The 14,773-nt window shown below is 40.6% G+C and overlaps 1 protein-coding gene across 5 annotated transcripts in view; it reads left to right on the top strand.

Annotated features, from left to right (window-relative positions):
* Positions 1 to 14,773, top strand: part of WWP2 (WW domain containing E3 ubiquitin protein ligase 2) — a 145,189-nt gene that overhangs the window by 21,862 nt on the left and 108,554 nt on the right. For 4 of the 5 annotated variants that reach the window (XM_072816840.1, XM_072816862.1, XM_072816851.1 and 1 more), the window contains 3 exons: positions 2,979 to 3,063; positions 11,296 to 11,443; positions 11,790 to 11,911. In XM_072816840.1, coding sequence (XP_072672941.1) covers positions 2,994 to 3,063; positions 11,296 to 11,443; positions 11,790 to 11,911 — 340 coding nt within the window. In that variant the 5' untranslated portion in view covers positions 2,979 to 2,993. Of the gene's footprint in view, positions 1 to 2,978; positions 3,064 to 11,295; positions 11,444 to 11,603; positions 11,713 to 11,789; positions 11,912 to 14,773 lie in introns of those variants that run through there. The other variant, XM_072816869.1, reaches the window with a different exon arrangement.

A 14,773-nucleotide genomic window follows, 5' to 3' on the forward strand; every position in this document is an offset into this window, starting at 1 on the left:
GCTGAAGGCTAAGGAGCATTTTTGAATGGGAATATCAGATCAAAAAAAAAAAAAAGGAATATCAGATCAATTTTGTCAATAGACAAAGAAGGTCTGAGGTTCAAGGGTGAAGTTTGTACTGGATACACCAATTTGGGATTGTCAGCAAATGGATGGTATTTGAAGCCATGTGGCCGGATGAAATAACCAGAAGATATGCAAAGTCTAAGTTGTAGGACACTTTGATGGTTAGAGGTTGAAGAAGGGAGAGGGAGCCTGCGAAGAAGCTGAGAAGGAGCAGCCTGAGAGGCAGGGGGAACATCAGGCAGGTGTGATGTCCTGGAAGCCAACGGAAGAAAGCATTTCAAGGAAGAGAGCAATCAATCGTCATGTCAGATGCTTTCAGAGGTTATGTAAGACAAGGACTGAGGATTCACTATTGGATTTAATAACACAGAGGTCTGGTCTTAAGAACTTGAATAATGTTCGTTTCAGTATCGTGTTCCTATATGTTTGCTAGAACTTTTCAGAGGTTTCCCTGTTGCTCCAGATGTAAGATTGAAGTAAAATGCCTGTTCAAGACTAGTTAAGAAAAAACTAGTCACTTACAATTTTTCTTATTTTTTTATTTTTATTTTTTTTCAAGATTTATTTATTTATGATAGACATAGAGAGAGAGAAAGGCAGACACAGGAAGAGGGAGAAGCAGGCTCCATGCTGGGAGCCTGACGTTGGACTTGATCCCGGGACTCCAGGATCGCGCCCTGGGCCAAAGGCAGTCACCAAACTGCTGAACCACCCGGGGATCCCCTACAAGTTTTTAAAAAATATTTTATTTATTTATTCATGAGAGACACACAGAGAGAGGCAGAGACACAGGCAGAGGGAGAAGCAGGCTCCATGCAGGGAGCCCGACAGAGGACTCTATCCTGGGTCTCTAGGATCAGGCCCTGGGCCGAAGGTGGTGCTAAACCGCTGAGCCACCCGGGCTGCCCCAGTTACAATTTTTTTTTAGACTGGATATGCCTTCTAAATAAGGCACACTTTTGTTTTGGCTAAAATCTTGTAGTATGAAATTATTTGACTTTAGCTATGGAAAATGTTAAAATCAGTGTGACTTCATGGTAGCTATGTTTCATCCTCCTGTAAAGGGCTTCCATCCTTAGAGTCATGTGGGGACTTAACCATGTTTTAAGGATGAACAACTCTTCAGAATAGGAAGTTGGAGGAGAGATCAGAAATTAAGTAGAGTGAAAGAAAGTATTAATGATGGTGAATAGAGTAGGACTTAGTGTTTTTATTTTTATTTTTTAAAAATATTTTATTTATTCATGAGACAGAGAGAGAGAGAGAGAGAGAGAGGCAGAGACACAGACAGAGGGAGAAGCAGGCTCCATGCAAGGAGCCCGACATGGGACTCGATCCCGGGTCTCCAGGATCACACCCTGAGCTGAAAGCGGTGCTAAACCACTGAGCCACTCAAGCTGCCCTTTCTTAGTGTTTTTAGAATATCAGTTCTCAGATGGGATCCTTTGACCTCTAGTGGCCTCTTGAGACTTGAAAATCAAAACTATTTTTGTAATAATTTATTTGCCTTTTTCCCTGTGATCATATTTGCCCTGGTGATGCAAAAGCAAAGGTGAGTAAAACCGTTGTTGCCATAGTTTGATTCAGGGCAGTGCCACAAATCTGAGCTGTTGTCATTGTATTCCTCACCACAGCACACTCAGTAAAAAGAGAACAAAAAGCCAGTTTCACTTAAGAATGTGCTAGATGAAACAGTGAAAATGATTAATTTTATTAAGCCTTGACTCTTGTACATGTCTTTTTAAATATTCTTTGTGATGAAATGGGAAATATGCCTAGGGCAGGCACTTCTGCATACTGAAATAATGATTGTCTTGAGAAAAAGCACTTGTGTGAGTTTTGAATTGAGAGCTGAATTGCTTTTTTATGAAATAATCTTTTTGCTTAAAAAAAAAAAAACACGAACAAACTGAAGTTACTAGATTTGGGTATTTGGCAGACACTCTTCAAGATGAATGAAGTGAGCCTGTCACTTGAAGGAAAACAACTGACAGTATTTGTTGCCAATGATAAAATATGAGTTTTTAAAGTGAAAATCAGAATTTTGGAAAAAAAAAAAAGAATTTTGGAACGCTTATATCTGCCACTAAGAACTTGACAGTTTCCCAATGCTTAAAGATCTGTTTGAGAAGATCAGTGGTGACATTCACAAATGTGCTTTTTTTTGATAGTGTATAATGAAATGTCAACATTTGGAGTATCTGCATAGCTCAGTGAACCAATATTTTTCAGATGACAAAGGATAATGTCACAAAATTGTTATATGAGTAAAAGATCTATTCAAAACGCAAGGCTTCTGGCCAAGACGAGTGACCTGGATGCCTGATGGCTAATGATGTCAAGAATAGGCTCATTGGCCATTTGTATATCTTTTTATTTATTATTTACTTATTTATTTCTTTTTATTTATTGTACAGAGAGAGTATGCACACAATAGTGGGGGGGGGGGCAGAGGGAGAGGGAGAGAGAGAGGATCCCAAGCAGGTTTCTATACTCAGTGTGGAGCCCGACTCAGGGCTTGATCTCACAACCCTGAGATCATGACCTGAGCCTAAGTCTAGAGTCTGTTGCTTACTCAACTGAGCCACCCAGGCACCCCTCTGTGTATATCCTTTGTTGATTTATGAAACTGGATTTTTTTTTTTTTTAACTGTTGAACTGTGACTTTCTTTTTGAGAGTGTTATATTAGGCTCTCTCCTGTAAATGGTGACATCGTGCGCCCTTCCTAGTTGAGCAGAGACCCATCTAGGCTCAGGAGTCATTATAAGACAGACAGCCTCCACCCTGACAGAAGTTGCTTGGATGTTTATATTTTCTTGGTTCATCTCTTTCAACTCAAATATGAAAGTTGGGTGCAGTTCTTTAATTTCTTTCCAGGTATCCTCTAAACCTACTGTTGCTCATCTTGCAGTTTTCTGGTGATGACATGGCATCTGCTAGCTCCAGCCGGCCAGGAGTGGCCCTGCCTTTTGAGAAGTCTCAGCTGACTTTGAAAGGTGAGTGGCAACATGTGAAATGTTTACTATTTGAGGCCCAGCCCAATCTTTGAGGAAAAGGCAGGGGTATGCCCACCTGGGTGTGAGAGCCAAACACTGTGAAACAGCTTAGGAATGTGAACTATTTATTCTCATAGGGTGACCATGTTGTAACTAGAATTCTATTTTTTCTTTCTTTCTTCCTTTTTAAAAAATATTTTATTTATTTATTCATGAGAGACACAGAGAGAGAGAGAGAGGCAGAGACACAGGCAGAGGGAGAAGCAGGCTCCATGAAGGGAGCCTGACATGGGACTCGATCCTGGGTCTCCAGGATCACACCCCGGGCTGACGGTGGCACTAAACTGCTGGGCCACCAGGGCTGCCCTATAGCTAGAATTTCTTTTTTTTTTTTTTTTTAAAGATTTATTTATTTATTTATGATAGAGAGAGAGGCAGAGACACAGGAGGGAGAAACAGGCTCCATGCCAGGAGCCTGATGCGGGACTCAATCCCGGGACTGCAGGATCGCGCCCTGGGCCAAAGGCAGGCGCCAAACTGCTGAGCCACCCAGCGATCCCCTATAGCTAGAATTCTTAAAGAAGAACGATAAAAGGAACTTTTGGCAAAAATTGTTGAAAATGGTGATTCTGTGATGCCCCAGAACCCTTTCCTATCGATACTCATTCCCTAGGTTAATCTCATCCAACCTCATGACTTTATTTATTTATTTGAGAGAGTGAGCACACACAGTGGGGAAGGGCAGAGGGAGAGAGAAACTTTGACAGGCTCGTGCTTAGCAGAAGCCCAGCTACCTGATCTCAGGACCTGAGCTGAAATCCAGAGTCAGATACTTAACTGGCCACACCATGCAGGTGCCCCCCAACCTCATGGCTTTAAATGCCACCAATAATAAGGTCACTACTGCCAAAATTATGTCTCTAGCCTGGGCCTTTCCATTGATAGATTTCCAGATTTTGTATCTCTAGTAGCCCACTTGTCATTCCACTTGAATGTTTAGTAGCCATGTAAGCTCCTGGTTTTCCTTTATCATATCCTACGCTCAGCCAGCTGTGAACCTGGCCATGTCTGTCTGTCTTCGGAATGCAACTGTCGTTCAACCTCTTCTCACCACCCCCACCATCCCATGAGCTGCCTTCATCTCTACCCTTGATGAAGGCAGTAGTCTCCCTGCTTCTGTCCTTTGCCCTACTTCATTCTGTGGGTCACATAGCAGGCATGTCAAGGGCTTAAACATGTTGACAACTGGCTCTCCATCTCACCCAATAAAAGCTAAAGGTCCCACATGATGGGACCCCACCCATCACTCCCATTTCTCATTTCCTGTTACTCTTCTACCTAGACCCTGCTGTAGCCACATGGCCTCTTTGCTCTTCAGGGACTATACTGGGCACACTCCCACCTCTGAGCCTTTGCACTTGCTGTTCCCTTCGAGTGGAATGCTTTGGGGCCAGACGATTACCTGGTTTGCTTCCTTACTCTCTTTAGGTCTTTACTCAAAAGTCACCCTCTTCAGCCAGGCCTCCCTGATCCCTCTGTAGCCTCCCCCACACCCCACTTCCTCATGTCTATCCCCTTCACTACTTTATATTTGTCTTCTTAGGCTTGTCACCATTTAACACAGCACACATATGTATTTTTTAAGATTATTTGAGAGAGAGAGAGAGAGAGAGAAACTGCACAAGTTGGGGAAGGAGCAGAGAGAGGGACGAGCAGACTGAGCCCAATGCAGAGCCCTACTAGGGGCTCAACTTCATGACCCTGAAAGCACAATCTGAGCCAAAAATCAGGAGTTGGAGGCTCTAGTGACTGAGCCACCCAGGCGTCCCAACACAGTACATATTTTTATGTATTTCCTTTATTGACTGTCTCCTTCAGTAGAATGTAAACACAAAAATAGGAATTTTTCTCTATTTTCGTTACTTTTGAAAACCCAGTGACACAGAATAGTACTGGATACATAGTGGGCTGTCAGTGAATATTCCTTGAATGACAGGTTGCTTTGGTGGCCTTAGCTCTGGAGTCATGGAACTGACTCCTTAGTGGAGTCATGGAACTGAGAGATGCTTGGGGAACAGTGCTGAGTATCAGAGCTCAGATACACGGTCATTTGGAGGCAAAATTGTCTCATTATTTTTTAATTTAATTTAATTTATTTTATTTTTAGTTGTTTTTTTAAAAAAAATTATTTGTTTTTATTGAAGTTTGATTTGTCAACGTATAGTATAACAACCAGTGCTCATCCCATCAAGTGCTCTCCTCAGTCCCCGTCACCCAGTCACCCCAACCCCCTGCCTGCTTCCCCTTCTGCAACCCTTTGTGTCTCATCATTTTTTAAATTATGATTTCTGAAATATAAATGTTACTCATTTCTTTTATCTGTTTATCAGCCTTAAGATTGTTTCCTTCCCTCCAGCTCCTCAGTGCTCGTCCTTGGAGGAAACTAATATACCAGTTTCTTTTCTTTCTTTCTTTTCTTTTTTTTTTTTTTTTTAAAGATTTTATTTATTTATTCATGAGAGACACACAGAAAGAGAAAGAGGCAGAGACACAGGCAGAGGGAGAAGCAAGCTCCATGCAGGGAGCCCAACATGGGACTTGATTCGGGACTTCAGGATCACACGCTGGGCCAAAGGCAGGCTCTAAACCACTGAGCCACCCAGGGATCCCCAATATATCAGTTTCTTGTGTGTCCCTTCTAAGTACATCAAAGGGGATATGATTGTGTAATCTTGAAAGCCAGGTTGCTTCCCTTGGAAGGAATACCCTTCTAGCGGTGCAGGAGAGTGCCTGTTTCCCCACATCTTTACCAACACAGTGTATTGTCAGACATTTATCTATCTATCTATCTATCTATCTATCTATCTATCTATCTATCTATTTATTATCTTTGCCAGTCTGATTGGTAAAAATAACTTTTTTCAGCAGTTTTATTTCATATTTCTTTAATTATAAATTATGTTTAACATCCTATGTTTAAGGGAAATTTGGATTTCCTTTTCTGTGAATTGTGTGTTCATATTCTCTGCTGGTTTCTTACTGACTTTTATTTATTTATTTTAAAGATTTTATTTATTTATTCATGAGAGACACAAAGAGAGAGGCAGACGGAGAAGCAGGCTCCCCCCAGGGAGCCAGATGTGGGACTTGATCTCCGGACCCAGGATCATGCCCTGAGCTGAAGGCAAATGCTCAACCGCTGAGCCACTCAGGCGTCCCTCTTACTGACTTTTAAAAAAATGGTGTTGATACATTTTAATCATCTTTGTTCATGTCTCATGTTGCTCTAGTCCTCTTGACGAGGGAGAAGTATTAGAGTGAACTTGATAGGGTTTTGAATTTGGGACTTTAGGTTTTACTACTTGCCTAATAATTAGCAAGTCTAGGATAAAACAGAAGCCTGTCCATAGAATCTAGTGACATAATGAAGTCCCTGTTTGGGGCCATAGTGTTCAGGAACACATTTGACTTGTAAAGATTTCTCTGTTTGCCTTTCCTCAATGTGAATTTTTACTAGTGTGGAAAGAGCTAACTTGATAATATAGGTGCCTCTGATTACATAGACGTTTAACCTAGAGAGATCCTTTCATACCATTGAAGAAAATAGTAGGGATAGAGGGAAAGAGAAATAACAAAATAAATGGTGTGGCTGGTTCCTCTCACGTGTTTCACTGAGAGAGCCTGTCGTGTATTTTGGGAGATGTGACCATGCTGCTCCCTTTCTTTGCCTCAATTTCCTTCTACCTCTCTGTAATGCACTCCTAGAGTTTTAAAATACACTTTTACTTATTTTTTAAAAATATTTTATTTATTTATTCATGAGAGACAAAGAGAGAGGGAGGCAGATACAGAGGGAGAAGCAGGCTCCCCATGGAGCAGGGAGCCTGACCCGGGGCTCAATCCTAGGAGTCTGGGATCATGACTTGAGCTAAAAGCAGAGGCTTAACTGACTGAGCCACTTGGTTGCCTTAAAATACACTTTTAAAGTACAGCAAGGCCCTTAAACATAAGTGAGTTCTTTTATCTGATACTTAACTCAAGAAGCACTGAGAAACTCATCACTGAAAAGCAGCCCAATAAAGCAAAAACTGGTGGGAACCTATTGAAAGACAGTATATCAGATTCTATTCTGTGCCTTCCTAAGAGCTTTTCAAGGGTATAACTTTGGCCATGTGTGATTTTTTTTTTTGCCTTATTTATTAACTTTAAAAGCTAAATTATATGTGAAGATATGAAATTGGCATTTATATTTCATCAAACAGTAAATAAACTTTCCAGAAAAACCTGCTTGTATGTTGAGGCGTTTATTTTGGCTTGTGTTTTAAGAACAAGAAACTTTCAAAATATCAGAAAAATACAGAATTTGGTGCATTCTGTGAGACAGCTGGTGGAAGTCTTTAAAAGTCACTGTCAAGGAAAAAGAAGGGAGAGCATTCTAGATTTTAAAAGATTAAGGAGCCAGCAGCCAAATGCAATTTGCTCGTCTTGATTGGATCCTGAGTTCAAGGAAAGCAGCTCTTAACAAATATATTTGAAACAATTGGGGAAATTTTAATATGTAATGAATATCAAATGATAAGAGGTAGTGACTAAATTTTTTTCAGGTAGTGGTGTGGTTAGGTGGGAGAGTGTCTCTTCTTTTCTTTTTTAAAATAGACTCCATGCCCAATGTGGAAAGTAACTTGGGCCTTGAGCTCACATGAACTTGAGATTAAGTTCTCTCTTTCTCTTTCTTTCCTTTCTTTTTTTCCTTTTCTTTTCTTTCTTTTTTTTTTTTTTTTCTTTTCTTTTTCAAGTAAACTCTATGCCCAGCTTGGGGCTCAAACTCACAACTACGAGATGAAGAGTTGCATGCTCTACAACTGAGCCAGCTGGGAACCGCTCCTTATTTTTTTTTTTTTTTAATTGAAGTGTAATTAACATACAGTGTTATGTTAGTTTCAAGTGTACAATGTATAGAATGTCCTTATTCTTAAGGGTTGTATTCTGGAAGTATTTAATGTTCATTGGTCACAGTGTCTACAACCTTCAAATAAATAACCAAAAAAAGTTTGCAGGTATGTGCATGACTATGCACATATATAGACATAGATACCATATATCTGTATCCTGCGCTATCCATTAAGATAGCCACTATAGCCACACAAAACTATTTATGTTAAGATTAAAATTAGATTAAATTTGAAATTTAAATCCTCAGTCATACTAGTCATATTCCACGGGTTCAGTAGCCACATATATCATGGCAATGCATTGGACTACACTGGCATAGAACTCTTCCTTATCACTGAAGTTCTCTATTAAATAGCAATGATACTGACATACACATAGGAAAAAAAAAAAAAAAAACAAACCCCAACAAAACAAATGTGGTGAGGTGCCTAGCTGGCCTGGTCAGTAGAGAGCACATGACTCTTAATCTTGGGGTTGTGAGTTTAAGCCCCACATTGGGCATAGAGATAACTTGAAAGAAAGAAAGAAAGAAAGAAAAAAAGAAAGAAAGAAAGAAAGAAAGAAAGAAAGAAAGAAAGAAAGAAAGAAAGAAAGAAAGAACCTATTTAAGAAAGAAAAAAAAGTCTTTTTTTTTTTTTAAAGCAAATGTGGCAAAATGATAGTTGCTGCAGAGTATACAGTTATTTATTGTCTTATTCTTTAACCTTTTCTGTAGATTGGAAACTTCAAAATAAAACTATCAAGTGTGATGTGTAATCCTAGATTGGGTTCTGGACCTTTCTTTTCACTTTTGCTATAATGGACATTAATAGCACATTTAACAAACTTTTAAATAAGGTCTGTACATTAGATCACCGTTTTAAAGGATGTTAAATTTCTCCATGCTAATGATTATACTATGGTATTACAGAAAATGTCTTTGTTCTTAGAAATATACACTGAAGTATTTAGAAGAAAAGGGGCACAGAATCTAAAACTCTCAAAGTTTCAGGAACAAGTGTGTAGGTGTATGAGAGAGAGAAAGAGAATAGGAAAGCAAATATAGTAGCAAGTTAATATTTGGTGACCCTTAGGTGAAGAGCTTATAGGAATTCTTTCTATTTTTGTTGCAACTTTTCTAAACATCTGAAATTATGTAAAAATAAAAAAGAAAGTAAAAATACTAGAAAAAAATCAAACCCCTAAGCAAACGAAAAAACCTTGGAAAAAGCTAGAAGAACAAAGGAAACATGATAGAGTTCCAAGAATTGGCCTGAGAGCTCCCTGATTTGGGGTATGTTATTTCACCTCTCTGGTCTTTAATGGGCCCAACTATTAAATGAAGGGTTTGAACTTGTTGATTTCTTTTTTTTTAATTAAAAAAAAATTATTTATTTGTTATTTATTATTTTTAAAAAATATTTATTTATTTATTATTTATGATAGACATAGAGAGAGAGAGAGAGGCAGAGACACAGGAGGAGGGAGAAGCAGGCTCCATGCCAGGAGCCCAACACGGAACTCGATCCCGGGACTCCAGGATCGCGCCCTGGGCCAAAGGCAGGCGCCAAACCACTGAGCTACCCAGGGATCCCCTGTTTTTTTTTTTTTTTTTTTTTTAAATTTAAATTCAATTAATTAACATATAGTTATTATTAGTTTCAGAGGTAGAGTTCAGTGATTCATCAGTCTTATATAATACCCAGTGCTCATCACATCACATGCACTCCTTAGAAACTTGTTGATTTCAAAGAAACTGTCTATGGAAATGATAGGGCTATAATTATAACTAGTCAGCCCCCACACTCCGACCCTTTTTAAGAGTCTGTGTGCAGAGCTATTCCCACACCACCAGGTGGCCTCAGTTAACCTTGGTCTCTGTGAAAGGTATTTCAGTTTTCTACTCTGGACCACATTTTGCACCACCACAACCTGTTTCTCCTAGTACCGTCCCTTATTGGTTTTGAATCTTAGCCACAACCTTTGCTGCTACTGTTCTTTGACTTGCTCTCTACTGTTCTTTTGAGCCGGGAAAAGACAGGTATTGCTAAAAGAATCCAGAGGTAGGTTTGTCCTTTGTCAAGTTGTTAACCCTTACGGGACTCTCACCTTTCAGAAGGGCCTGGGAGGGAGAGGTTTGCTCAGTTTTGCTTCATGGGTAATAAATGCCAGTCACATGCTCTCATTTGGGGCATGGGTTGGAGGCTGTCTTAGGTGTATTCCATCCCAGAGACCTGGAGTTTCTACCATGGCTAATGCATGCTATAAGAGATGATTACCTGCCCCTGGGTGCATGCTTGGTGAGCTCGGTTTGCCGGTACCAAATAAACATCAGAAATGCTGCCACATGAAGGATACAAATAGAACAGGAAATGCAGATGGCTGACAAGCACATGGAAAACATATTCAGATTCACTAGTAATGGAAGAACGACAATAGAATAAGCAAAACCTGATAATGACCTATAGCGTGGTGTGGAGTCGGGTTGCCTGGGTGCACATCCTGGTTTGAAGCTTCCTAACTCTGTCACCTGAGGCAATGACTTAACTTCCCTAAGCCTGCTTCCTCTTGGATGAAATGAGGGTGATGGTATATTCCTTGCTTCATGGATTTGTTTTAAGGATGTCATTAGATAATGCGTGCATAGCCTAGTGTCATAAGTGCTCTTTAAATCTTACTTAATTTGTATGATTTCTTTTTTTACCTCTTTGATTGCAAATAGTGAAAAAATGTTATACTCTGCACGGTGGGGGTGAAATGGATATATTGGCATCTACATGGGTTTATCTTTTTTTGCAAAGGAATTAAGCAGTTTGAAGAACTTTAAAAGAACATTCATATCATTGGGAGGAATACTCACGACTGCATGCAAATGTATATATTCATGATGATTTTCCCAGAGTGAAAAGTTGGAAGCAATTATTCAGCACTGAAAGAATAGTTAACTAAATTATGGCACGCCTATTGGCTCATATTGCAGCCATTTCAAATTTATTTTTGGGAGGAGAAGATTCTTAAAGAATTGGGGGCATAAAAGATGAGAGTCTGGAAAGTCTGGATTTGCCAACATCTTAATGATAATTATCCCAGTATTTTCAGGTGTGGAGTGCTTTTTTTTTCTTATGCTTCATATTTTTAAGATATCCTCACATTTTTAAAAAAGTAATTTTTTTAGGATCAGAAAAATTCCAAAACTTATTTTTTAGAAGAAACAACAAAAAAGAGTGAGAACCTCTGCCACAGGGGGGCAACAGGGAGCCCTGGGACTCATTTTTGACTTTTCCTTCCTTTCCTGTCCAGTGGTGTCAGCAAAGCCCAAGGTGCATAATCGTCAACCTCGAATAAACTCATTTGTGGAGGTGGCAGTGGATGGACTCCCCAGTGAGACCAAGAAGACTGGGAAGCGAATCGGGAGCTCCGAGCTTCTCTGGAATGAGATCATCATCTTGTAAGAGAAAGTCCTTTCTCTTTGCAGTAACACGGGGGAAAGAGAGAAGGTGTTCCAAGAGGGTTGCGGGGGATACAGGTTTCCTGTGACGCCCCTAACTCTTCTGCCTTTGGTACCCAAGGGACCTCTCTTCAGGTGTTTTTACATCATTGAGCTCACAGAGCATTCATTATTAGCTAGATGGTTACAGGGTCAGCTTGGTGGGGGAAAGAGTACACACGTGAGTGTCTTCCTGTTGGAGGCTTCTGCCTCCCTCCAAGATGTCAGCAGTAGGTTTATCTGTTTTCTCCTAAGTTGTGAGAGACCAGTATGCTCGGATTTGATCAATCAAGTATCTGTTTTCCAGGAATGTCACGGCCCAGAGTCATTTAGATTTGAAGGTCTGGAGCTGCCATACTTTGAGAAATGAACTGCTAGGCACAGCCTCTGTCAACCTCTCTAATGTCCTGAAGAACAATGGAGGCAAAAGTACGTATGATGAAGGGGTGGCGGATGCGATTCGTTTGTGGGGGTGGGGAGAAGAATTGGAAGGCTTGGATTTCTCTAACACAGCATGGATAGACCTGGTGATGCAGTTTCCTCCAGGCCCAGGGGCCACAGGGGCCACAGGGACTGTTCCCCTTTTAGGAAGGCAAGAGCTCCTCTAGGTCTGCACTGCGGCATTCAGCCTCCTTTGTCCCCCGGCCTACTGATGGGATGCAGTGATAAGTCCCCTTGATCCTTTCTGATGTGTCCCTCTGCCTCTGCTCCTCTTTTCCTAATCCAGGAGGCATGTGACATGTGGAATCACACTGTCCGATGCCTCCAGCCTAAATCATTCCTAGTCTGAGTCCTCGAGCAGAAGAAAGAAGCTGTGTGTGTGTGTGTGTGTGTGTGTCGTGTGTGTGTGTGTGTGTGTAGGGGGGGATGGTGTTACAAATAGTGCCTTGTGCTTAGTAGGCACTCCGTAAATGTTTACTGGATATTGGAATGTGATGGAAGCTCTGTCTTAATTATTCAGGGTGCCTCTGCTGCATGGAAATGTAAATCCTGACGTCTCTTTATGGTGCTTGTGGTCAGTAGCATAACCCGTGGCTGTGGTATCTGGACCCTCCCTCATAAAGCCTCTATTGAGAGCAGTACCATATGTGGTGAGGGAATGCCACGGAAAGAAAGGCTCCTTTTTCTCTTGATGTCTGCTGTCTAGAAAATATTTTCTGAAAGTGGATTTAACTTGAGAGGTGTGGGGGTGGGGAGCATTGGGTCCCAGGGTGAGTGCCGCCTTGATTCAAGAGTCTTTTCTTTCTGAGTCTGTTCTTTCTTTCTTTCTTTCTTTCTTTCTCTCTCTCTCTCTCTTTCTTTCTTTCTTTCTTTCTTTCTTTCTTTCTTTCTTTCTTTCTTTCTTTCTTTTTTTCTTTCTTTCTTTCTTTCGATTTTATTCATTTATTCATGAGAGACACACACAGAGAGAGAAGCAGAGACAGAGGGAGAAGTAGGCTCCATGCAGGGAGCCTGATGTGGGACTCGATCCTGGGACCCCAGGATCATTCCCTGAGCCAAAGGCAGATGCTCAACCACTGAGCCACCCAGGTGCCCCATGAGCCTGTCCTTTCTGACAGGCCACTCAAGTGGTATTTGGGGGCTCCTCTGGTCCTTCTGCTGGGCACACAGAGCTGTGGCAAACCCACTCCAGCTTCAGGAATTGTTTAAAATCAGGAATATGCCTCTATTTTAATTCTGTAAGGAAGTCCTTGATGGTTTATCTCCTCCTCTAATATGCCTTTTATAATTTGATTATCAAGGAAGATTACATTTATTATGTCATTTGGAAATACACTTGTGGACATTCTCACATTAAGATCAGCAACTAGTATGACTGTCTTTTTTTTTCTCCTTTATTTGTTCTGTCATCATACCTTTGCTTTTGATTATAAAAATAATTGTAGAAAACCCGGAAATTACACAGAATAACACAGACACACAAAGAAAATGAAATTCTCCTGTAAACCACAGTACTTAGGGACAATTATTAACATTTTGATATGTATTTTTCTGAACTTCTTTTCCCTGTGTGCAAATATGAATATTTAGGATATCAATGAAACAAAATTGAGACTATACACAAACATATTATTTTGCAACATGCTTCCTTTTGAAATGTATTAATATATCTTCTTTTTACAGTGTGTTTATTGTTTTTTTAGTAATCTCTACATGGGGATCTTGGAACTCAAACCTATGACCCCTAAATCAAGAGTCACCCACTCTTCTGACTGAGCCAGCCAGGCGCCCCTAAATATATCTTTATTTACTTATTTCTAATTGTGATAAAATGCACTTAACATAAAATTTCCCATCTTAACCATTTTTAAGTGTACAGTGTAGTGGCAATTAAGTACATTCACATTGTTGTGCCACCATTGCCACCATGCGTCTCCAGAACTTTAGACTCAAATTCTTTTATTTTTTAAAGATTTTATTTATTTATTCATGAGAGACAGAGAGAGAGGGAGGCAAAGGGAGAGGCAGGGCCCCCACAGAACAGGGAGCCCGATGCAGGACTCGATCCCAGGACCGTGGGATCATGACCTGAGCTGAAGGCAGACACTCAACCAACTGAGCCACTCAGGCACGCCTCAAATCATTTACCCATCAAATCACTCATTCAGTTTCTTCCCTCCACCTTCTATCATTATGTTTTATCTCTATGCATCTGAGTAGGTACCTCATTTAGATAGAATCATAAAATATTTGCCCCCTTTTAAAAGGATTTTAATTATTTATTTAGAAAGAGAGGGGTAGCCTGGCAGCGGTTTAGCGCCTGCCTTCAGCCCAGGGTGTGATCCTGGAGACCTGGAATCGAGTCCCGCGTCGGGCTCCCTGCATGGAGCCTGCTTCTCCCTCTGCCTGTATCTCTGCCTTTCCCTCCCTGCGGGGAGCGGCAGAGAAGAAGGAGAGAGAGAATCTCAAGCAGGCTCTAGGTCTGACTCCCTTTTATACTTGGCTTGTTTTACTCAGCATTATGTCCATAGGGCACCTCCACATTGTGGCAGGATCAGAATCTCTTTCTTTTTAAGGCCAAATAATGTACCCTTTTCTGTACATACACATTTTCTTTATCCATTCATCTGTCCAGGGATGCTTGGGTTGCTTGCACCATTTGCCTATCGTGAATAATGCTGTTATGAATGCGAGTGTACAAACACGTGTTCGAGTCCCTGCTTTTAGTTCTTTTGGGTTGAATAGCCAGAAGCAGAATTCCTGGATCATATGGTAAAACTATGTTTAATTTTTTTGAGGAACTACTATACTGTTTTCCCTAGCTGCTACACCATAAAATATATTGAAATA

This window comes from Canis lupus, chromosome 3, assembly GCF_048164855.1.
Source record: "Canis lupus baileyi chromosome 3, mCanLup2.hap1, whole genome shotgun sequence".
NCBI classification, from domain to species: Eukaryota; Metazoa; Chordata; class Mammalia; order Carnivora; family Canidae; genus Canis; species Canis lupus.